At 44.9% G+C, this 26,581-nt stretch overlaps 1 protein-coding gene across 1 annotated transcript; it reads right to left on the bottom strand.

Moving 5' to 3' along the window:
• Nucleotides 1-945: 945 nt before the first annotated feature.
• On the bottom strand, nt 946-25,566 carry opn7d (opsin 7, group member d; the record flags this gene model as incomplete). The annotated part of the gene is made up of 5 exons (XM_084332740.1): nt 946-1,413; nt 12,078-12,408; nt 13,394-13,525; nt 23,136-23,298; nt 25,476-25,566. The coding sequence occupies 5 exons, from the start codon at nt 25,564-25,566 to the stop codon at nt 946-948; spliced, it is 1,185 nt and encodes a 394-aa protein (XP_084188866.1).
• Nucleotides 25,567-26,581: the final 1,015 nt, after the last annotated feature.

The raw sequence follows: 26,581 nt of genomic DNA, 5'->3' as shown, positions 1-26,581 counted from the left end.
TTCAGATTAAAGGGAGCTGCAGTTCTTCTCATTATCAAAAATGTAATCCAGTTAATTTAATAAGTCAGAAATGTGACATGTAACATTAATACAGATAGCAAAAAAAACTAAAAAAAAGTAACAGGCTGTGGTCTGTTCCTTTTTTGGTCATGTTTGTGAATCTGAACCACATGTACTGACATACAAACATTGCATAAGACCCTGCACCACATCCTCTTTGGCAGAAAGAAGCACATTGTGGATGTTGGAGGGTGAGCCACACAGGAGCGAGGACTTTAAAGGACTGTTGCCATGCAAGGTTTCGGTGCAACCGCTGTCAGCTCAAGTGCCACAGCCAGGGCCGTTTCTTGCCATATGCGGACTATGTGGTTGCATAGGGCCCCCGAAGCCACCAGGGCCCCCCCTAAACTGCCCTTTTATTTTAATAAAAAAAAATTGAAAGACCAGTTTCTCTTGGTAAGTATATTGTATATACAGTATATATATCCTGTAGGGATGTAACAAATCATCAGCTTACATTTTTTTACCGATAGGCTACTGCTTATGACCGCAAGTGGGCGTTTCTTTATAAAAAAAAATTTAAACATAAGTAGCTTACTGACAAAAATGTAGTTGCATTTTCAATTAAATGTTAAATGCATGCCCACCTTAAAGGGTTTTGAATCCCCCCACCATAGTTTCACAAAATTGGGGCCCCCAAACAACATTTTGCATAAGGCCCCCAAAAGGCTAGAAACGACCCTGGCCACAGCCTGTCCGGGGTTATGATCTCAATGCTCCTCACTCCGATACGCACTTATTTCACCTTGTGTGCGAGTCGGATAGAATTCAGGCCGGGGCTCTTTGTAGTTTTTTCGCCGGAGCCGACCGCGTCGCCTTCTCTCGTTTCGCGCCCCCGTCTGTCCATTCTCATTTTCCGCATTGAGGAAACACTCTGTCGTAACACTAGAGGAGCTCGGCCTGCAGTTTGCCCGAGAGCTCGCTGACGGTCACCTCGCTGTAGGTGGATCCTGTCAGCAGCACGCAGGCAGTCCTCAGGGGCGTGGTCACGTGACCCTGCGCACCGTCCTCGTCCAGACACGCCCCCTGGCTCTCCTGTTGCCCGTTGGAGAAGCGCGTGGAGACACTCGTGTCCTTGTTGTTGCGCTGGAACTCCTTGAGCTCCGGCTGTGGACTTCCCCTGCAGATCCTCTGGCGGATCGTCGACGTGTCTCTGTACAGACACTTGCGGAAGTTGGGTTTGCACAGAAGGTAGACCATGGGGTTGTACATGGTGGAGGACTTGGCGAAAATGGCCGCCAGGGCGAACGCAGCGGGAGGCACCCGGGTGGCGTCGCCGAAGGCAGCCCACATGGACACCACGGCATAGGGGGTCCAGGCTCCGAGGAAACCTATACACACTGCCACCGACAACTGTGAACAAAGCACACATGCAAACATGGATATAGACAAACACACACACGCTCACATTTGAAGATTTGCTGAGATTAGTGGTCCACTGATATGGTTTTTCAATGGCCGATGCAGATATACTGTATAGAGAGCAGGGCAGCTGGTGGCTGTTAGATTGCCGTTATAAATATATATATTTTTTGCATTTGATAAAATACCACAATTTAACCCTTTCTTCGCCAATGACGTGTTACCACGGCATTGCTCGCCATGCGTAATCTGCCAATGACGCCGTAAGGCGTCTTTGGTCTGTTTACATATTTCTTCCATTTTCCCAGTCTAAACTTGACCGCGGAGCTTTGAGACTTGTGTTTGAGCCGGAAACTGCATTTCCTCTCAAATTACACTAGGTGGCAGTGTCCCCCTATTTTCTAACACTGTATCACAAGAGAATGGTTATTGCATCCCTACAATGAAGCTGATCTGTGATTGGTCAGTGTACCTGACCGCAGGTATAAGAGCTCACACCCTCCCATAATCTATGAGGTTTTGTTGGAGAGAGAGATATTTACATTCATGAGAGCAGCGTATAGTAGTGTATCAGTGATAGTTCATGTAGTATTAGAAGTAGTATTAGGAGAAATTGTAAGGTATCAGCTGTGCTTTAGAAGTACATAGTCGTGCTAATAGTAGTACTTATTGTGAGGGATTAGTGGGTAGTCTAGGTAGTATATTGTAGTAGTAATAGTAGTTTGATCATTTAGTTGTTATATTAGATTAGTTATTTAGGATGAGAAGACGTAGTGTAGGGAAGAAACATGCGGATAGGCCGACGGAGGATCGGTTTGTCCAAACCAAGTTGACGTTCGGACCTGTTGCTGTGCCAACGACCGGGCCGTTGGTAGCTATGACCGGGCTGCGCCGTGAGAGTGAGACCGTCGCTGGGCCCAGCGGCGTGTCTCGCCCCAGGAGCATATCCCCCCGTCGTAGTTCGAGGAAGAGGACGGTGGCTGTGCGGGCATACGTATCTTCTTCCAGTGATAGTGATTCCACTGTTCATGAATTGGACTGCAGCGCCGATTGGAAACCACCAGGTGAGGTTGTGTTGATGTAATTGTGTGTGTGAAACGTGTATATTGATATAATGCTTTACCTAACGCTAATGGATTCATTGTATACTGTACTGTCCATGTGAATATGTAACGCTAGTTCGCCAACCAACGTCAGTATTTATTGATTATAGACCGGGAGTCCTCCGATGACGAGCTAGGCCTTGGCCCACGACATCATCACGGTAAGGGCAGAGCTCATTTTGACGCATGTACTGTTCATATTTATTTGCATAGCGTGTATGTATAATGTATATAATTCGCCAACCAACGTTATCATTTATTTATTATAGACCCGGATTCATCTGATGACGACGAGTTAGGCATTGGCCCACGACATCATATGTAAATGTAAATGTGTTACTATTGTGTTTTATGAGACTGACTGACTGAATGAATTCAATTCAATTCAGATTCTGGAGCAGAGAGCGACGATGGCCCACGCAACAGAGCGTCACCGACTCCTACAGGTGAGTGTCTACATAATAATACATAATACATAATACATTGCAATATTGTAATGTTTTACATCCTGTGATTCTAGAACCAGAGGATAGTCAGCATATTCCGGAACCCGTTGCAGGGCGGAAGCACACATCTAAGAGTGGTAAGTTGGCCTCACTCTGCACACCACTTCCAGCTCTGACCTCTGACCCCCACACCACGTCCAGCTCTGACATCTGAACCCCACACACACTCACTCATTCACTCACACACAGTTTGTAACTACGTGTTATATGAATGTTTGTCTACAGTAGGGGTGTTATGATAATTGTATATTTGTATAATTGACAGGTCGCGGGTGCGACGAGGAGCGAGGAGCAGGTCGGCGGCGAGCCGTCAGGACCAGGAGGATGCCTGGTCTCGTGAGGGCTGGGTGCCTCGTAGGCTCCCCTTCACAGCCCAACCAGGACTGCTCCAGGACGCCGTGGCACTGGATTCTCCCCGGCCTGCAGCATGGCTAGATCTGTTCCTCACCGACGACTTCCTCAACACGATTGTTGCCCAGACCAACTTGTACGCCGATCAGTCCATTGCCCGGCTGGATCCCACGCTAACCAGTAGCAGGGCACCGGTTTGGAAGGCCCTCACATTGAAGGAGCTCAAGCAGTTCCTTGGCCTGATCTTTCTAACCAGTGTCCATCCCAAGCCTCGCTTGGATATGTTTTGGACCACTGATGAAACGATCTTCACACCGTTCTTCTCGACCACCATGCCACGGAACCGTTATGAGTTGATCTGGCGCTTCCTCCACTTCGCAGACAACACATCCCTAGATGTGAGAGACAAACTTTGTAAGGTGTGCACTGTGGTCGATCATGTGAATGTGCGGTGCAAGGATCTGTACCAGCCCGGCCGTGAGATTTCCATTGATGAGGGGATGATGGCATGGCGAGGCCGCCTGGCTTTCAGGGTCTACAACCCCAACAAGCCAACCCGGTATGGCATCAAGTCATACTTCCTGTGCGAATCACGCACAGGATATTGCTTCGCCTTGAAGCCATATTGTCGGGATGGGGCGCTGCTGGGCGACACGGTCGTTGGTCTGCTTGGACGTTTGGCCGGGTCCGGCTATACGCTCTACATGGACAATTTTTACAACAGTGTAAGCATGTCCGACAGGCTCCGACAGTTGAGGACCGACGTCTGTGGTACCCTCAGGAAGCACCGGGGGGAGCCAGCCATCATCAAGAACCTGACCAATGCTGACATCGGTGTGGGGGAGCGCATTGCTGTCAACAACCAACAGGTCATGATCGTGGCATGGTGGGATAAGAGGATCGTGAAGACGATCACCAGCTTCCATGAGGACACCATGGAAATTGCAAAAGTGTGGCAGAAACAGAAGACGGGCAAAGCAGTGAGGGTGGAGATGCTCAAGCCGTCATCCATCATGTCGTACAATAAATTTATGAAGGAGTTGACCAGATGGATCAAAACCTGGCTTACTATCCGTGTACACGTAAGACTGGAAAGTGGACCAAAAAGTTTGTGCTGTATCTGATCCAAATATGTTTGTTCAACTCTTTTGTCTTGTACAGAACCAGGCACCCCAGAGGGTATTATCACAGCCTCCTCCGGTACACCATGGCTGTGGGGCGGACCTACACAGGGGCTAAGGAGTTGAAAATTCCTGGGGTGGCAGAGGAGGAGGAGGAGGGCGGTGGGGGTGAGGAGGAGGCAGGGGCTGAGCAGGTGGGGCGTGGCAGGCAGCGCGACCCTAGGGCCCCACCGGGGGACCCGCAGAGCAGATTAGTGGGTGGCTTTGGGAAACATGTTATGGTGGCCTACAAAGCCACCCCGAAGCAAAAGCTACCGTGTAGGAAATGTCGGGTCTGCAGTAGGCGTGGCATCAGGAGTGAGACCAGATATTTTTGCACATCGTGCAAAGTCCCCCTGCATCGTGAAAAATGCTTCACTCTGTACCACACAAAGAAGGATTTTTCTAAATAGTTTCTTTATTAGTTGTCATACAGAAGAAGTACAGACTACTTCTAAATAATCCAGCATACAGAAGTACAGAATACTTCTAAATAATCCATCAATATGTGATACAGACAGAACCATGTGTACCACTCCGGTAGATAGTATAGCTAGCTGAGTGAGTAGTATAGTATAGTATAGTATATGGGTAGTTGCACTGTTTTCTGTACAAGACAAATGCGTTGTACATATGTATTTGGGCCACTGTTGTAAATATTGCATAGGCATGTTTGGACCACTTGCAGATGAGACGTTATGTTAGTGATCTAGCTTTGTCAACTCCATTCATCATTTGCATTGTGTGTGTATATAGTTTATTTTTTTATTTATCTTTTCCCCCCCCCTCATTTTTACCGTTTGTACAGAACCAATGGTTGCTGACAGTCACCCAGTTTATAAAGTATATACTGTAGGTAAAGTACCACACTTTTCTAATGCAGTCCATTGGCCTCTTATTTATATACTTTGGAAGCCTGTATTGGATAGTTTTTGGTCCACAGATCATCTGGCGCGCTTCATCCATTTATCAATGGACAATGCAGCCATCGATGCGAGAGACAAACTGTAAGATACGCCCTGTAGTTGATCATGTGACGTGCCTGTACTGTGAATGTTACCAGCATACTTCTAAATGCACAGAAACAATGGTTGGTTCTGATGAGTCACCCAGTGTACACTTTTATAAAGTATTGTGTTGGTAAATTACCATAATTTTATACTGTGAATGTTACCAGCATAATGTGTCTAATGCACAGCAACAATGGTTGGTACTGATGACAGTCACCCAGTTTATTGAACATATTCTGAAATAAAAATGTGTTTCACTTCATCAAAGTTTCAAGTTTTCTGCATTGTAAAGTATTCTGTATTTTATAATAATGTTTTCTGGACCTACACCAGTAGTTATAACTTACTTGTTTGTTAGCGCCAGGCATGGTGGTTGATAATATATCAATTCGTTTCACCTGGAAATACTACTACCTTATCAATACAAGATATTATTACTTTATGAATGTGTTTATCATGTATGGACGAATCCATTGGAAAACAGGTAGGTACAGAGCAACACAGTGTCTACAACACGGGAGCAGAGTATACACAGTACATGAATGAGAAACAGTCTAAATGTTTTTTTTTTAGTTTATTTCATGCACATGATCTGTAATACCTGATCGGTACAATATCTACTAACCTGATCAATACAAGATATTCCCACCTGATCGATATAATAGTATTACTGCATTTCAAGTTTGTTTATTTCTAATAGTAACAGTCAATCAGTCAATCAATCAATCAATCAATCAATTAATCAATCTATCTATCTATCTATCTATATCATTACCAGTGTAAATTGCTTTATAACACGTTCGGTAACTATTATCATCCCCCCCCCCCCCCCCCTGTTGGTTTTCATAAAGGCAGTCTTGTCTCGTCTGTTTCAGGCAGCAGCAAAGGGGAATTGCGCAGCACGCATAAAAAGGCTTATATCTTTTTTTCTAGAAAATCCTTCTGGATTTTCCCCTCTATTTACCTTTTTTAACTTGTAATTGTGAACGAACGAAGACATGCAGAAACAAACGGTTTTTTTCATAGTGTACATCAACTCGTCTTTGTCAAATGAGCCAAACCATTTCCCCATAGTTATAATATAAAATATAGAAATAGCTCCGCTAAGATCATGAGATATCGCCAAAATCACCCAAAAATCCTGGCAAGGGGCTGTGATTTCTGGCTGGCAGATAAAGGGTTATAACAAATTATTACACAAGAATCTTGGGACTTAAGTTCACTAAAAGCTATATTAGCTAGCTAGTTTAGATGGTTGATGAGAGCTAGGTTTGCATTTGGTAACATTATCTTAAATAAACATGAAGTTAACTTTAGCCTGACAAAATATTGCTAACCTTTGGATATCAAATATTGCAGTATTTCTTCTTGATTTAAGTGAAAAATATCTAGGGTTCTCTCTCTTGATTGGATAAAGTGGGAAGGGAAGGGATACCAGAAGAAAATATATATTGTAGCGACCCTAGGGTCGGGGTCATTGGTCAGCCGGGCTGTCACTCTGCGCTCTACCAACCCGGGGCTGGCAGGTGACGCTGTTGGTCGCGCGAGCCTGGGGTTGGTGGAGGGGAGGGGCAATGGCTGAGGGTATAAGAGGGTGGTACACCTGAGAGTGCAGCCTCTTGGTGTATGGGAAGCAAGACGTCTCTGTGTGGGAATGGCGTCTCTCAGTGTCGGACTGTGAACAAGAGAGCGGAGCAACCTGTAACCAACGGAGCACGAGTAACTTAGCTTGCTAACTGCTAGTGTAACGGAGGTCCGTGAGTAATATCCACAGTCACGATGGACGTGTGTTGTGAAGTGACTGTGGCAGTAAGCGGTACTGCAAGTTAAACTCACTTACCATTAAAAGACACATAGACACGTTACCAAGAAGTGAATTCACCTCTTGGTATAGCGGTCTATGCTGTCGGCCGTGGCATAGGAGATCCGTGTTCGGAACTCCCTCGGGGCATCGACATTTAAACACAACGCAGAAGGAGTAATATACGATCGGTCACACTGGTGCCGTGACCCGGATGTCCTGAGGTGGCGTGAGTTTAGGGAGGTGAGTGCGTTTTGATGAATGTTAAATTCAGCGAGCCTCAGGAGACCAAAGCGATGGAACAGAGGCTTTGAGGGCGCTCTATACCCGGACCATGACAGCACTCGTAGTACCCTCTTTTGTAGGCTTTCTAGTTTCTTGAGATGGCTGGGGTATGTGTTGCACCATATGACGTTACAGTAATTAATGAGGGGTTCAAACAGGGTTTTGTATAAAGTGAGAAGGGCAGGCAAGGGAAGAAAATGACGTATTTTGCAGAATAAGCCAACATATTTGGACAGTTTTGTTTGTAGATATTTTATGTGGCATTTGAAGTTGAGTGACTCATCGATGATGACCCCCAGGAATTTTGTGGACACCACTCTAGATGGATCTAATTTAAAAAAAAAAAATCTCTATCTCCTCTTTTCCTGCCGCTATCGGTTGTGTGTATAGTTTCTTATAGTATTCTTCAAATGTCTTCTCTATTTCAGCTGGTTCTCTTAGTATTTTGTTTGTTCGTGTCCCTTATTGTGTGTATTGTGTTCAGTTTTTGTTGTGTCCTGATTCGTCTAGCTAAAAGTCTGGTCGCTCTCTGTCCTCCTTCATAGTATGTCTGTTTCATTTATCTAGCTTTCTTCTCTATTTCTGTCAGCAGTTCTTTGTCTTTCCTCTAACTTCCTTTACCTCTCTAAGTGTCTTTTGGTTCTTTGAGCTTTGGTGTTCTTTCTCTAATTCTTTCAGTTTCTTTATCAAGTTCTGGTATGTCTCTATTCTGGCCTTCTTGAGTAATGCCGTCTTTGATATCAATTTTCCACGTATTACTACCTTTAGTGCATCCCATAAAATGTTTGGGTCTACCTCTCCATTATCATTTTCTTCTCTGTATCTAATTATGTCTCCTTTTACTTTGTTAACCAAACCTTTGTTATTTAATAGTCCTACGTTCAGTCTCCAAACTGTATTTCTCCGCCTACTTTTAAGATTCACTGTCAGATATATTGCGCTATGGTCTGATATGTCCGTTACCCCTATCCTGCAGTCTTCTACCCTGTATCCGTCCCCTGTTGTCATGAGAAAATAGTCTATCCTTGAATATGTTGTGTGTGGATGCAAATAATGTGTATATTCTCTATCTAGTGTGTGCATTTCTCTCCATATATCCATGATTCCTAATTCTGCCATTTGTATATTCATATATTTGCTAATGTTTGTCCCCCATTTCTGTGTGCTTGTCGTGTCTATGTCATAGTTCAGTACTGCATTAAAATCACTGTACAGATTAGGAGCCCTTCCCCTTCCATCGCTATTATATCAAAGATTGTTTCAAATAGATATTTCTCACTTTCTGGTGGAGCATACACATTCACTAGTGTTACCATTTGACCTTCCATTTTCCCCTTGACCATTACATACCTCCCCTCTTTATCCCTTATTTCCCTGATAATTTCAAACTTCACTGTGTTCTTAATTAGTATAGCTACTCCTCTTCTTTTTTTTATCCACTTTTTCTCCCATCCCAATTTCGTATCGTCCAATTCAACCCTCCCCTGTCTTGAACGCTGTTTCTTGCCTCCCACAAGCCGGCTGCAATGTGGACGAAGCCATACATAGCACGAGTCCCCTCCGATACTTGAGGTAGCAGCCGTCGCATCTTTTCACCTGCGCAGCGCGATCTTTCAGCGTCAGGGGTCTGCGCTTTGGAGGGGCGCCGCCCCCATCGCTTCTTGATTCTACTGCGCAGGCGCACCAACCGACCTGTAGGAGTCGCTGTCCACAACGTCCGATCCCCACCCCTCAGTTTTCCCTCCCCTTAATACTGCCAATTGTATTAGTACGGACGACCAGCCAAACTGAAAACAATGTGGAGAGCTGGGCTCGAACCCAGCATCTCCAGCATTGGTGGTGAGTGCCTTGCCTACTGCACCACCTAGCCGCCCTTAGCTACTCCTCTTCTAAGGTTCTGTTTAAAAGAACTATAAAACAAATTCTCATACCCGAATCTCTTCAGCTTTTCATGTTCTTGTGATATTAGATGTGTTTCTTGTAAGAAGATAACCTGCGCCTCTTCTTTCTAAAGTTTCGTCATCACCTTACTCCTTTTGATCGGACTATTCATACCATTAACATTCAACGACATCATTTTGATACCCTTAACTTGTGTCATATTTCTTTTCCAAATGTTCTCCCATTCTACTCATGTCACATAAAATAATATTTGTGGTTGTAGCCTCTGCTATCCCTGTCTGATTTACATACATATAACCATAATAAACATTAACATCAACATTAACACTTGGTACTTCCATGGTAGTAGAGGGTCTCAGTCGTATCCCTCTTTCCCCCGCTGGCGGGTGGGGAGTAGTGGCTCTCCTAGTGAGAGGGCTCCCCCTAGTGGCTAAAAGATGCACACTATACATGTCCAACTTGTTCTGTGTGCGACCTCCGAGCTCCCGGTCAAAAGCTCTGCATTAGTCACTTTCATGTTCCCATCTATTTGTATTATGTGTCACGTGTAATCCTGTGGTTCTTTCATGTCACGTCTCAATATATCTCTTGAATCTCCATGTCCTTTTTTTTAACTTTTGGTATAATTATCTCGTATGTACTTTACCCTCTTCTCATTGCATAAGTCATTTTCATGTTTACATTTACTTGTATTGTGTGTGTCACATTTATACAAGTCTAATGTGTATTGTACTTATCCTTCCTTGGATCACCGTGTCCCCTCTCGTCTCCTCTCTGCTCCCCTTCCCTGTGTCTTTTCGTCGTTCTTCTCAGTTGATCCGCTTTGAATCGGTTCAGATCTCCTTCACCTTCCCGTCCTCCTCTCCTCGTCCTCGTCCCTGGTCCATCTTCTCGCCTTCTCCAACCTCTGCATCAGCATCGGTCTCTCTTCTTCTCCTCCTGGCACCTTCCATCCTCTCCGGTTCATGTCCCTCGTCGCTTCCCTTCAGCGTGGTCATTGGTGATTGAAATCTGATTCCTTTCTCTTTCAAAGTCTTTTTTATCTGAACATAGCTTCGACGTTTTACAGCCACCTCTGTTGAATAGTCATGGTCGAAGGTTATCCTCTGCCCCTCCACCTCCATCTTCGTCTGCCAGGCTGCTCTGAGAATGTTTTCTTTGACTTCGAATTTCAAGAAATTAACTATAACTGCTCTCGGTGGTCTGTTTATCTGTGGCTTCGGCGCTAGGGCCCTGTGTGCCCTTTGAATCTCTATCTTGTCGAGGTCTGACATTTCCAATTCTTCTCGAATTAGGTTGTCTACATATTTGGTCATCGAGTCTCCTTCTATCCCTTCTCTCAGTCCCGATATTCGTATATTATTTCTCCTTGACCTCCCCTCCAAGTCTGTTAGCTTTTCTCTCAACATGTTTTGTTGTTCGAGCGTCGCCATTAGAATTCCTTGTATTTCTGTATTCCATTCCTCCGTTTCAGCTGTCCTGTATTCTAACATCCTTATGTCTTTCTCTTGTTCCTGTAGTTTTCCATCAATTGTCTCGAGTCTCTTATTTATTTCTTCTTTGAGCTCGTCCTGACCCTTCTTTAATTCTTCCCTGAGTCTGTCGATATTGTTCTGGATGTTCTGCGTGTTAGCTTGGATGCTAGTCTGTATGCTAGCTTGCAGCTCCACTACCCAAGTGGGCACCTCTGCTCTGTCACCTTGCGTCATGCTAGCTTGAATTACCTCCTGCGTCACCTCCTCATGTTGATAACTTTCCTCCGGTGCTTGTATCTCTTCTGGGGTCGCTTTTCTTTCGCTTTTTCTCGTGTTCATCCTTCCTTTTCTCTTATATCATTGAATTGTCACTTTTTATTTTGTTTTAGATATTTTAACTTCCTTTTTCGTTGTTCTTTGACCGGGAGCTCTTTACAATGGCCGTCTACCTGAACATCTCAAACCGGAAGTCCCAGGCGAATGCTTTTACCTCTACACTACCCAAATGGCCTTGATACCGATATCGGAGATATCGACAGTAATCCATATTGGTAGAAAGAATATCATAAACCGTATAGATGCAGATATTTACAGGGCTATTCACACACATACCTTACTACTATTCTATACTTACTGTATACTACTATCTATCATGCTAATAGTTTATACTACTATGCTGCACTCATATTATTTGGGGCGACAGTGGCTCAGGAGGTAGAGGGGTCATGTGGTAATCAGAAGGTTACCGGTTCGATTCCCGCTCCTCCTGGGCAGCGTGTCGAAGTGTCCTTGAGCAGCCCCTAACTGCTCCCAATGAGCAGGTTGGCACCTTGCATGGTCTGTGAGTGAATGCGTGAGTGAATGGGTGAATGTGAGGCATAAGCGCTTTGGATAAAAGTGCTATATAAATGCAGTCTATACTATTTCACGAACAACGCCACTGACCCTTAGCTGCCAGAGATCGTACCCCTTCCTGCTGACTTGTTCACAATTCATAAGTGGCTTTGGATAGAAGCGTCAGCTAAATGACTACAATGTAAAATGTAAACGTTGTCCTCTGACCTTGACGATGAGAGCGTGTGCGTTGGTGGTCTTGGTCTGCGGCGACACGTGCTGAAGGACTGCCAGACGAGACGCCCGCACGGTCAGCAGAATGGACGTGTAGGAGAGGATGATGATGGTGCAAGGCACCGCGTAGCAGAACAGGAAGAGGCAGATGATGTAGGACATGGCGGACAGCTCATGGTTGGGCGCGTGCCAGTCTATGCAGCAGGCCGTGCCGTAGGGCTCCGCGGTGTAGTGGCCCCACTCCGCCAAGGGCCCCATGGCGAACACGGACGCGTAACACCACACCGCTATCACCAGGAGACAGGCGTGAGATGATGAGAACTTGCTGCCTGGTGACAAAGGAGGGAAGAGAAGACGCTTGTATACGGGTGTTTCATGTTGGTGTACATGTTGTATAAGTGGTCTACGTGTTAAAGTAATAGCTCCACATTCCACAAAGAATGGATTGCACGGTGCAAGTTGCACCCTTACTTACAATTCATTATGAATTGAAAATGGGGGACCCTGATGTAAACAAGACGAAAGTCTTTCTCTGGTCTGCATCCCCTTAACAATTGTGTGTATTGAACCGTACTGTATTGTACCAATTCTGCAATCTGTTAATAAAATGTTCATTCAATCAATCAGTGTTTGGTCAGTAGCCATGGGTTTCCCGGTCCCTCCGCTCTGCAGTAAACAGAAAATAAATGTTCTGGTATCCTGTTCTCACTTTATACAATCAGGAGAGAGAACTCTCACTACAAAAGCAAATAGTGCTTGAAACAAGTAAAATAATCTGCCAGTGTAGTAAACAAATTTGGCTTGGCAAGATTTTTTAAAATAATAATAAATAATCTCTCTCCTGATTGGATAACGTGAGAAGGGATACCAGAAAATTTATTTTGTGTTTACTGCAGAGCGGAGGGACTGGGAGACCCATGTTACTGACCAAACACTCACGGAATGTAGAGCTATTTAACACTTATTTTAACCAAAAAGTACCACTTACAGCACCTTTAAAAACAACATGGTAGTATCCCATAGCTTCCAATCGTCACTAATCATATTAATTGTCCTCTTTCACTTTGACTTAACTGTGTGACAAGAGGGCATTATATTATATATACATTATATGTGAAGGGGAGTGGATGGTTGAAAACAACAAGAGTTGTATTGAAATAAATAACCTTTATGATTTTAATAACCTTTATGATTTAAGTAACCTAACCTTTATATAAATATATAGCCATTTCAGCTATCAATAGCTACATCTGAATTCCTTTGTTCTGTTCTAGCAACAGAACAGTGAGATAAGGTCATTGGTCACATACACACCATGGTTTGGGAAGCAGACTTTGATGTAACACACGCAGGACAGCGCTGTGAGGTTGGTCAGGCTGCAGAGACCAAACAGAACTCCACACGTCGCATAGGCCTGGCAAACAGTCTCACCAAACAACCATCTTTATGGACAGACAGACAGGCAGCAGTGAGAGAGAGAGAGAGGGAGAGGGAGAGAGAGAGAGAGAGAGAGAGAGAGAGAGAGAGGGAGAGAGAGAGAGAGAGAGAGAGAGAGAGAGAGAAGGCGTTTTATTAATCCCCTTGGGGGAAATCCGTCCTCTGCATTTCACCCGTCCTAATTATTTAGGTGCAGTGAGCAGCCACACAGTGCGGTGCCCAGGGACCGACTCCAGTTGTAATACCAGTACCTCGGTCAAGGGCAATGGCAGGAGTATACTGCAACTCACAGTATACGATGGAAGATAATAGGTTTCCCAAAAAGGCAAGAGTCCAAAATATAAAAAGAATGAAGAGGGAAGCTACTGTATAATGCAATAAATTATTTTTTAACCTCTTAACTGGCACCCCCAAAAGTGGCAATTTTTTTACTTGAACTTGAGGACTGCATACTTTTTTTGAAAACCAAAATACTATACTTTATACTTATAGCACATGCATGAGCCTGGTCTCTTTTGAAAGATAACATTCTGAAGTTTATGATACACTTTCAAATTCACTTTTAGTGCTAATGAAATAGAGTAACATAGGTCTGAACTTGAGTTGTAGAAAAACTTGTTACTCACGTTTTTCTGTAGTAGTTGCAATATCCAAAAGTATATTTCCAAAAACATTGGTATGCCTGAAGTCCATAGCCTGAAGTCTTGTGTAGTACATGTCCACATTTCATAACGATCCGTTCAGAAATGAGTGATATACAATATAGACAATTTGGTCAAATGTAAAAAAAGAAGAAAAAAAAAAGGTCTGCAGGTTTCCATTTTCTCATAGACTCCAATGCAATTTTTTACTTCCTGTTTTTGCTCGTGACTTTTCACCTAGATCCCTGATTCGCTCATCCCCACGTGGGGTAGCATTGGAAAGTCACACTCATTGGTTACAACCCTGTCCAATAATCTTCGAGGTTGCCAAATGATTGACGGAGGTAGAGCCTCGGGAGTCGGGAGTGGTATTCGAAAAAGTCTGCTAAAGACTTTGGTGCACGCCTCACATATCGGCATGTAACTTGAGAACCGCTGAATGGATTCTGTTGCCTGAAACAAATAGGGCTTTAATTTGATATATATATATATATTGTATTAAAAATATGCACACCAGAGCCGCTAGAGGTCGCCAAAGTGGAGTGTTCCGCCGGCGCCAGCTATTAGTTGGGGCCCGCTGTAGCTAGGCCGTGCTTTAAACGATAGGACTGCGTCACCTTGTTTGTAGAGCTATAACTATATTCTATATTAAACTGTAGTAGTTTTCATAAAGCAAACTGTATATTAAACTGTTCTGGGACCTGACGGAAGCCTGGCAGAGGTGGTAATTGCATTTCATCATACACTCCTGACTCACAGAGATCGCTGCCATCCCCCTCGTTGAGGAGGAAGGTAGGGGATATAAAAGTGAGTTTGCACATAGGCGGGATACACTATTATACAATATACTACTGGTTTACTTCCTCAGGCCAAACTCAGAGACAATAGTGGTTTGTTGACCATAAACAAATGACACACTAGACTTCTGTCTCAAACTCCCCAAGCTGAACCTTAGAGATAAGAGATCAATAGACAGCCTGGCGTTTGGGGCTGGCCGAGACAAAGGAAGTCGACACCAGGCCCTAAAAACACAGGTTTATTACGTCTCACAACAGAAACGGCCAAGCTGCAACTGTTTACAGTTGATCCCCCAATAGAATCTGCCACAGGCAGCTGTTAAAAGTAACCATTTGTTATCTGGGGGAGAACATTACCTCCAGCAGAGATATCCTTAAAAGGCGTTTCCGGAACATTTCTATTCAAAGAGGCAGGCATCTAGTTTCATCTAGTGTCAGCGAATCAGACGTGGCGGTAGACTACAAACGGTCACGACCACTGGTTATCCAATCGGAAGCTCTGTGACTCCCAGAAAGACCCGCCCTCATGACGTAACGTTTGGTGGGGGGAGGCTAGTCTTTAAATTACGTGGTTCTGAGAGAGAGATTCAGAACCCCATGAATAACTGAGCGAGGAACACCCATTCTACATTCTTTTCCCCCACTGGCCGGAGGACCGCGTCGACGCATTGAGACGACAGATTCCAAATACCATCAAAGAAGAAAGAGCCGAGAACGAGAGATGCTTATAGCTGTTTAGATATTGAACGTTTAGACTGAATTCTGCTAACCTTCGGCTTAGTGACTGCTTCTAGCAGAATTCATTGCACTAATCTTCAAATCGTTGATTTGTAAATTGCTTTGAATCCCAATAAAAACCCGGATTCTTTCTGATCAAATCTGCTCGGAAATCTTTTTTTTCAACCGCCGTTTCTCTGTTGACGCCGGGTAAAACCATTTCTTGGTTTTGTTTTAAGTACCACAGGGTTGTAAGATTTATACACAACGCAGAGCAGATTAATTAGGTTCTGATTATATCAGAACATCATAGCCCAGTGAGTACTACAATAGCTATGGATACAATACGGGCGGCTAGGTGGTGTAGTGGGCAAGGCACTCGCCACCAGTGTGGAGACGCTAGGATTCGCGTGTTCGAATCCAGCTCTCCACATTGTTTTCAGTTTAGCTGGTCGTCCGCAGTAATACACATTGGCCGTATTACGGGGAGGGAAACTGAAGGGTGGGGATCGGGCGTTGTGAACAAGCGACTCCTACAAGTCGGTTGGTGCGCCTGCGCAGTAGAATCAGGAAGTGTCGGGGGCAGCGTGAGCCTCCCACGCGTTACTCCTCGACACTGAGAGATCGAGCTGCGCAGGTGAAAAGATGCGACTGCTGTTACCTCAAGTACCGGAGGGGACTTGTGCTATGTATGACTTAGTCCACATTGCAGCCGGCTTGTGGGAGGCAAGAAACAGCATTCGTGACAGGGGAGGGTTGAATTGGATGATACGAAAATTGGGATGGGAGAAAATATAGAAAAATGGGAGAAAAAGTGGATAAAAAAAAAAAGCTATGGATACAATACTATGGCTCATTTGACATCACCTATCTATCGTTCAATATGTGAAAAATATAATCCATACGTTCCTGTGTTATACCGTGGTGAATATATAAGTATGCTTTTAGAGCGGTCTAGGGTAATTCATAAAATGCTGAGTTATAGCCCTATACGTCAATTCCACTATAGACGTTGCCATTTCTTGCCTGTACACGCTATTATTCCGAAATCAAATCTATATCATAGGTATTATGTTCCATCATGAATGCATGAAAGGGGGGGTGTCGTTTCTGATTATTTGATTGTCAGTAACGGCATTCGTATTGAACACTAAAAAAAGCGTATCAGCCCGATCAGTATAAAAGCATTGGAGGATCAAGCAAAAATGTACGTCAGATTGTTCTTACCTGTGATCGGGAGTATTCCAAAAATAATATTCCAATTGTTTGATCGCCATCTGGTACATCCAATGTCCATTTGGCCCATGGCATAATCCACCACAACATATGGATCGGGGATATTTGACGCGCTTCAATGGAACCGGGAGAACGTCTGCCCTCGCCCGACAAGGAAACATGAAACCGGAGACGTTTGGCCATTACACAGGCCAAGATACAAGGTTACAAAGGGTGCTCGATACCGCCGTCTAGCGGGATGCGGCCGGTATTGCACTTTGGCGACCTCAGACTCATTCCCTATGGTAACACAGAGGTCCGTGGACGAATAATGAATACAAATATCGAATAAAGGAATAAACAACCAAAACCCGAGAAATCTCGGGTCTTGGTGCCCAACGCATGGCGAGTTAACCCGGGATATCTCGGGTCTGGCGCCGAATGTGTTAAGAGGTTCAAATACGCTCAAGCCTGTGTGTGTTTGAAAGCCTATAGCACGCTCTAAAGGATGCATATTTGAAGGCATTAAATAATTTCTTTTTTGTATTTTACAAGTGGCTTCCCCCCTCATGTTTTATATTTAGGAGGATATACCCAGCATGCATATCTTTTTTATGGGCGTGGTGGAAACCGGAGTACCCCACAAGGAAAGGCCTTTCACCGGGGATCGAACCCAGGACCTTCTTGGTGTGAGGCAACACTGCTAACCATTGTGCCACCGACCGACAGACAGACAGACAGACAGACAGACAGACAGACAGACAGACAGACAGACAGACAGACAGACAGACAGACAGACAGACAGACAGACAGACAGACAGACAGACAGACAGACAGACAGACAGACAGACAGACAGACAGACAGACAGACAGACGTCTTTATGATGTTTTTGACAGATGTTTTTATAACATCTATGGAAGGGGTTCTCAAACCTTTTTATACAACAGCCCCATTTTATTTAGGATTTTTTTTGGCGACCCCACACTTAAAATGTATCACGTAATTTCAACGTGGAATTAATCAATTAATCAATCAATGATAATATCAAAATAAAAGTACACATTGTTGAACTTGATCATGCATATTTATTAGACATTTTAATTACAGCACTATGTTATCAATACACATTTATAAAACTAGGCATATTTAGCAAAAATATGTTGCCAGAACATTAAAGAAAATAAAAAAAAAGTATAGATTTTTATTTTTTTGCCAATGCGCTGTATACACTGTCACCTACCGACGACCCCACTTTGGGTCGCGACCCGTAGTTTGAGAACCGCTGATCTATGGATACAAAAGGCATCTTCTCCCCCACACAGCCTGGCTACCTGTTACAGCTAAGATGGAACAAAACGTTTCCTGGAAAAGCTTGTAATCCTCAATCCAGTAGCTGCCAGAAAAAGATAATTCGTCTAGACCAGGGGTGTCAAACTCATTTTCACAGAGGGCCACATCAGCATTATGGTTGCCCTCAAAGGGCCAAAGACCGTATAAATGTTAATGTAATGTAAAATAAATGTAGCTACTCATTTACATATTGTTAAACATGTTGTTTCTGTATTTATTACTTATTCAAGTTATACATATTGCATATGCATTTGCATAGATGTAAAAATATATGTTAGCTTATGTTATTTTAACAAATAATTTTAGTTGATCAGAACCCCATATTACTCCATTAATCAATGATCAAACCTGTCATGATCCTAGGCCCGGTCCTGGCTGGACTGGGCAGGATGGTAACATTGGGCAGTACCCTCCACCTAACTTTGGGCAATGCCCTCCATCTGACATTGGCCCTCGGCCTGACATTGGTCTCCTACCCTCTAGTGGCCAGACTAGCCTGTTGGTACAGGCGGCCATTTTGCTCTGGTTCCAAATAATAGAATTTGTGTCTAATTGTTTATTATTTTGGGCCACTCCTGTCTATGTGTGATGTCACCCCTTGTTGTGTTGTTGTGTGTCATTGCCGTAGTGTCTAGTTGTTGTTTAGTTTGTCAGTGCCTTTGGTCGTTGTGTTGTGATTCTGTGTTGACCAGGTGTTCTTGATTTGTTAATTAGTCTGGGTATTTAGGTGTCTGTCTGTCCTCCCTTCCTTGTGGCGACATACCTCCAGTTACCCCCTGTTCCTATCCACGTCGTGTCGCACCGTTCTCCCTCTAGTAAGTCTTAGTGTTTGTTGCTTTGTATTGTGAAGTTTGTTATGTAGTTTCTGTATGTTCCTTGTATTGCACTGGATTCTACATTAAACACCCTTCTCCAAGCTTCACTCCTCGCCTCTGCCTCCTCCATTCCTTCCCTTTCTGTATTATTGCATTCTACCTACCCCATCGTGACAGAATGTCGCCACCAACAGTAACGAATGCAGCAGGAAGGGCAAGTGATACCATCACCGTTGTCCTGACCCTGATGGCCGGTGACATGAAGAGTTACTCACTGGCCAAATGGGGGTTCCTACTCCGGAAGATCGACCAGGTCGCCACTGAGAATCCGATACTGCAGACGGCGATGTGGGAGATGGCTGAACATGTTGCTGTCCTCATAGAGAAGCATAAACCGAAGGCTAGGGTAGCTAGCCTGCCGACTGTTCTCAGGCTTACGGTCAGCCTAGATCCTCCCACAGCCGCTGAGGCTGCTCGGATGTCCATCGCCGATCTGTCGTCTACAGCCAACATAGCTCCGACCGTTAGCTTCGTGCCAATAGCTAACCGGTCGTCCCCAGTTAGCACAGCTCCACTTGTTAGTCCCGCCATTATCGATGGCCAGACGTCTCCAGTGGGTACAGCTCCACCCGTTAGCTTTGCTCAGACAGCTAACCAGACGTCCACAGCTAACATAGCTCCGCCGGTTAGCTTTGTGTCAATAGCTAACCAGCCACTCCCAGCTAACCTAGCTCCGCCCGTTAGCTTCGTGTCAATAGCTAACCAGCCGTCCCAAGCTAACATAGCTCCACCCGTTAGCTTCGTGCCAATAGCCAACCGGTCGTCCCCAGTTAGCACGGCTCCACCTGTTAGTCCCGCCACTATCGATGGCCAGACGTCTCCAGTGGGTACAGCTCCACCCGTTAGCTTTGCTCAGACAGCTAACCAGACGTCCACAGCTAACATAGCTCCGCCGGTTAGCTTTGTGTCAATAGCTAACCAGCCACTCCCAGCTAACCTAGCTCCGCCCGTTAGCTTCGTGTCAATAGCTAACCAGCCGTCCCCAGCTAACATAGCTCCGCCCGTTAGCTTCGTTTCAATAGCTAACCGGCCGTTTCCAGCTAGCACAGTCTCCACTGCCAGACTAGGCTCCAGGTTCAGGGTGAGCCTAGTATCTGAGACAGACCAGATGTCTCCAGCTAGCACAGTCTCCACTGCCAGACTAGGCTCCAGGTTTAGGGTGAGCCTAGTACCTGAGACAGACCAGATGTCCCAAGCTAGCCAGGCATTCTCAGCTAGCACAGTTCCCACAGTGAGTCCAGGGCCCACAGTTAGCCTAGCCCCCGAGGCTAGTATGGCTAGTAAGGCCTCCACAGCTGGTCCAGCTTCCACGCCCAGTCCAGCCTCAGCTCTGGGTCCTGGCTCCTCATCCCCGGATCCTACACCACGCCTCGCCGCCGAGACCGATCCGGTCTCCACGCCCTGCCCGGCCTCTCCACCTGGTCCGGCTGCCGTGCCGGCTCCCGGCTCCTCGACGGATCCTGGCTCCTCATCTCCGGATCCTACACCAAGCCTCGCCGCCGAGACCGATCCGGTCTCCACGCCCTGCCCGGACTCTACACCTGGTCCGGCTGCCGTGCCGGCTCCCGGCTCTTCGACGGATCCTGGCTCCCCGTCTGGTCCAGCTCTGCGCCGTGATCAGCGTCCTGGTCCTCGCCGTGGTCCTCGCCGGGGTCTTCGCCGTGGTCTTCGCCGTGGTCTTCGCCGTGGTCTGCGTGGGATACTGCTCCAGGGGTCGTCGCCGCCGCACCTCCGGTCCGGCTCTCCTGAACCGGCCCCGGGTCCGGCGGCTGGAGGGTCTCTCGCCCGGGATCCTGCTCCAGGGTCCAGCTCCCCTTCCCGGGCTTCTACACCTGTACCCACCCCCCCTCGTCGGGCCTCTCATCCCAGGTCCAGCCCTCCTCGTCGGGCCTCGGTGCCCGTCCCCACTCCCCCTCGCCGGGCCTCGGTTCTCAGGTTCTGCCCCCCTCCCCGGGTCTCGGTGCCCATCCCCACCCCCCCTCGTCGGACCTCTGTTCCCAGGTCCAGTCCTCCTCCCCGGGCCTCTGTTCCCGTCCCCACCCCTCCTCTCCGGGCATCTGCGCCCGTTTTCAACCCCCCTGGCTGCTATGCCCCTCCTGGGTTTTTCGTTCAGCCTCCTGGTCCCTCTTCTTCGGGTCCTCTCCCTGGGTCCTCTCCGGGGTTCCGGCTTCCTCCCTCACCTGCTTATGGACGTTGTTTTCGGGGGTCTGGAAGCCCCCCGTTGAGGGGGGGGTACTGTCATGATCCTAGGCCCGGTCCTGGCTGGACTGGGCAGGATGGTAACATTGGGCAGTACCCTCCACCTAACTTTGGGCAATGCCCTCCATCTGACATTGGCCCTCGGCCTGACATTGGTCTCCTACCCTCTAGTGGCCAGACTAGCCTGTTGGTACAGGCGGCCATTTTGCTCTGGTTCCAAATAATAGAATTTGTGTCTAATTGTTTATTATTTTGGGCCACTCCTGTCTATGTGTGATGTCACCCCTTGTTGTGTTGTTGTGTGTCATTGCCGTAGTGTCTAGTTGTTGTTTAGTTTGTCAGTGCCTTTGGTCGTTGTGTTGTGATTCTGTGTTGACCAGGTGTTCTTGATTTGTTAATTAGTCTGGGTATTTAGGTGTCTGTCTGTCCTCCCTTCCTTGTGGCGACATACCTCCAGTTACCCCCTGTTCCTATCCACGTCGTGTCGCACCGTTCTCCCTCTAGTAAGTCTTAGTGTTTGTTGCTTTGTATTGTGAAGTTTGTTATGTAGTTTCTGTATGTTCCTTGTATTGCACTGGATTCTACAGTAAACACCCTTCTCCAAGCTTCACTCCTCGCCTCTGCCTCCTCCATTCCTTCCCTTTCTGTATTATTGCATTCTACCTACCCCATCGTGACAAAACCATTCAAGTAAATAACAAAGAAGAAGATCATCAAATACAAGCTATGACATTAAGTTTGTTCAAAACCTTTTTGTCACAGTCAAGAGGGGCAGAACTAACAACTGAGCTGCAAAGAACACGTGGGACAGATGTAGCAGGTGTTACAAAAACAAATGGCTGCACACAACCTTGCAGAGGCCATACATCCAACTAATGGAAGATAGTTTAATTAACTTTAATTAACAGATTGCAGAATGGGTACAGTACAGTACAGCTCAATACACACAATTGTTAAGGGGATGCAGACCAGAGAAAGACTTTCGACTTGTTTACATCAGGGTCCCCCATTTTCAATTCGTAATGAAATTGCTATTATGTGTCTGCATGAACACACAACTGTAACTGTACTCAAAAATAACAAAATAAGGGTTGTCTCAGTTCACAACTATATTGGTAAAGTTTTGGGTGGGACTTGTTTGCGTCCCTACAGCTTCTTATTCAATTGAGCGAGATGCTCGGTTATGTCACACAGCCAGTTTGCATCTGACAGTTCAGACAATATTTCTTCAACCCTTTGTTACCTATTCCGCCTGGATCTTTTTTGTATTTTGGGCTGTAAAATTGTCAAAGAATGTCTGAGGAGTAAGTGCTTTTGGCTTTTTTCCTTTGTTACTTCATCAATACCTCAGATGTTCAACATACATGTATGTGTAAGAATGTGTAATAACTAAGGCTGTCAAAGTCAAAGCTTTATTAACGCATTAACCCACAATTATTTTAACACTGCTATTTTTTTAACCCAATATTAATGTAAATTTTTTTTTTTTTTTTTACCTGAGCTCTTGGGGGGCCACATCAAATGACGTGGCGGGCCGGATTTGGCCCGCGGGCCGTGAGTTTGACACCTATGGTCTAGACAAAGCCTTTGAGGGCTGATACTTAGTTTGTCCAGGAAGGCTATTTCCTGGAATGCTTGAATATAACGTTAAAATGTACAATGTACCCTTTCTGATCTTACATGGAACAAGGAGGATGCTGTACAAGTCTTCTCTGACAAATACACGTTTGTATCATTGCAAGAAGAGGAGAGAGAGAGAAAGAAACAGACATCAAACATAAAACAAAACAGCAAGAGAGAGAGAGAGGTCCGTCGTATACTTATGTGAGAACGCCGAGGATATGGCGAGAGGGAATAGTAACAAAGTCATCCCAAGATCGCTGACGGACAGGTTGATGATGAAGAACTCTGCAGGCTTCAAGGATGTTCTTTTACGATAGGCAACAAGTAGCAGGATGCCGTTTCCCAGGAGAGACAGCACGCCTACAAAGAGAGAGGCCATGGACCATATTCATACAGCCATTTTTGCGCTTATGTCATGATCCGGTTGGGATTCCTTTCCACCCTGTTCGGGAACAGGGTGGAAAGGAATCCCAAATTGAGCATGACATAAGATAAGGTCAATGGGGAGGACAGGAAAGGGAATATGAACAAAAAGGCAAGTTATATGAACAAAAACGGCAAAAGTTGAAGTGAGGGAGGAAAAAAGGGAGGAGTTGGGGTTTAGAGGAGAATCCACAATCTACTGTACATTCAACGAATCGTTGAGCCCCAAACACATTTTACATTGTATACACTGTTTGAAAAGAGATGAATGACCGCTTTCTATTAGGGGTGGGCCATATTCATATTTAAATGTCATGAATCAAAGTCGACTTTTGTAATGTGGTTGTTAATGTTCTTTTATATGCAGGTTATTGCCTCAAATAAAGTCCTGAACCGTGTTGACTGTCAAAGCAATGTCAGCCACTAGGCGGGAGTGTTGTGTCAAACAATACCTCCACTTGATAGCTTGGAGCGCTGTTCTTGCCTGACCTCTGGCCTGCATGCGCTGTTGTTATTATTCTTCCTTGGCTCAGTAGCTAGCTGGCTGCAACATAGCATTAGCCCTATGGCAAACTTCAAGAAAATCGTATTAAACTCTTGTGAAGTTGTCTGGTGTGGGTTATGTGGACCAGAGTTATTATACTGTGGAACCATGTCCACAAGGTTGTACTGTATCTGTTTATGCAACAAGTTCAAGTTCAAGTTCTTTATTTGTCAAATACACAACAATACAGGGGCATTGCAGGTAATGACATTTTTGTGTTTCGAGCTCAGACTCAACGTAAGAAACAACAATGAATACAAGAATGGTAGCAATAAGTAGTAATAAGATAACATATAAAATGAGATAAGATTAAATAAAATAGTCAATTATGTACAGAAAGTGTCTTGTGTATAGTGTATGTGCATGTTGAGGTGCAGTGCAGAGTGCATGTGTGTTTGTGTGTGTGTGTGTGTTAAATAACAATAAGTAGTAGTAGTAAGATCAACTCAAATATAAAATGAGGTAAGATAAAATAAAATAGTAAATCATTTACAGAAAGTGTCTTGCATAAAAGTGTATGTCCATATTAAGGTGCAGTGCGGGGTGTGTGTGTGTGTGTGTGTGTGTGTGTGTGTGTGTGTGTGTGTGTGTGTGTGTGTTCAAGAGTTTAACAAGCGAGGACGACGGACCTAGCTAGTAGGCTTGCAGCTGTAGTCTGTGTTACCGGTGTTACTCTTCTGTTCAGACATAAAAAAAATACTTTATAAAATGTTTTATAGAAATAAAACCCATTTCGTTCATTTTCGTATATCAGTGCCCACATTCATCAAATAAAAAACTAAATTGTAAAATACTAAGTGGGGTTATTTATCAATACATAATCAGCCAACATTATAAACTGAAAGTGTCTGTGCAGACAGCAGAGCTATTTATTAGGTCTGTGCAGCAGAGAGTAGCACAGAGTAGCGTTCACTTTAACTTTTAGAGTAGATTTAACTTCACATGAAGGAGAGAAAGGAGGCTCTAGAGACGGGTTGGTGCAACATTTGGCAATATTTAAACCCGGCAGCAGTGAAAGCTTGACCGGAGAGGAGTTCAGAGGTCCAGTCCAGACCAGCAACAATATGTTTGTGCAATGTACTAAATAAGGCTGCACTGCAGTTACATTGATTCGTCAATGAACGGATAGAAAATGTACAGAAGGTATTAGTGTCTGTTTTTTTTGTTTGTTTGTTTTTTTAACCTAATGTCAACTCTAACAAATGGATACTCGTCTTTGAAAATTGGAATGGACAGACACAGCGGATCAATGTAGCCACCTAAACCTTTGTAAAACAAAAAGTGAATCTCATTCTAAATTTCACCTAACTCATACCCCAAACAAAGTCTGTCCTCCTCTGGGGTGACATTAAATCTGCTGGTCTCTAAGGCTAGTGGTAAAGTCCCTGACCGGATCTGTGCACATATAGGGATCTTTGTCTTTTGTTTAAATTATACTTAACACAACAAGTTTCTGCACTGTAACTATCTTTTATGAGACAGTAAGTTTGTACATTTTACTCCTAATCTCATGAATATTGCACAATAATCGGTTCTGGACAATGAATGCCAAGTCGTTCCCATAACTTACCGAATATGCTGTAGAGTGAACCCATGAGGAGATCGTACTCCTTGGTGATGGTGGACACAAACACGGATGATGTGTCTGACGCATTTCCCATCTAGAGAGGAGAGGAGGAGAGGAGAGGAGAGGAGGAGAGGAGATGACAGGAGAGGAGGAGAGGAGATGACAGGAGAGGAGAGAACAGGAGAGGAGGAGAGGAGAGAACAGGAGAGGAGGAGAGGACAGGAGAGGAGAGAATAGGAGAGTTTTATTTGTCACGTATAAAGTATGAATGAGAATGTGCTTCATACAGTAAAAAAAGAAGTAAAAAGAATAAAGTCCAAACACTATACAGTACAAAACACTATACAACATATACAATATACAATATACAAACTAAAATACAACCTAAAGTACAAAAAGAATGCAAACAATGAGGTACAAAATGCAAAAATGAGGTAATAAATAGATAAAATATGGTGTCGTGTTAAAAAGTGTTTAAAGTGTCTAAGTCAATGTTAAAGGGGAACATCTTATAAATGGCCTTTTCCAGTGTTTAGCATTATTTTCTAGCTATGTGGACTTATATTAATAGGATCTATGTCTCTAATTCTCAATTTGGCCCATTCTTCCAATTCTCATCTCACAATATTGTCCCTCACTCAAGTGAGTCATCTGAAATTTTGCGTATCTGTGACGTCAGAGGTTTCTCATCTGCATAATAACGCCCGCCCCATCTATGCTTGTAGCCAACTGCCAACTGCCAGCTATGCATCTATGCTTGTAGCCAACTGCCAACTGCCAGCTATGCATCTATGCTTGTAGCCAACTGCCAGCTATGCATCTATTCTTGTAGCCAACTGCCAGCCACCTGTATTACTCATTAACACATTGACCGCCAATCATATTGTACGATGGGTTTGCTGGTCATGCGAATTCTGCCAAGCCACGGCGTACGACGTTATTGAGATCATATTTCATTTTTTCGCCATGGTATTCATAATTCCGCCACCCAGCCTCTGCTGAGACAGTGGGACTCTGCACAACAGTGCAACGCTTCAATACCGCCGCCTGGTGGATGATCGGGCGAGTTACAACTGGAAATGGATCTGGTGATCTCGGTGCATCTGGGA

The sequence above is a fragment of the Notolepis coatsorum genome (genome assembly GCF_963971535.1).
Source record: "Notolepis coatsorum genome assembly, chromosome: 17".
In the NCBI taxonomy this organism is placed as follows: Eukaryota; Metazoa; Chordata; class Actinopteri; order Aulopiformes; family Paralepididae; genus Notolepis; species Notolepis coatsorum.
This window is presented reverse-complemented; position numbering and strand designations above follow the sequence as displayed.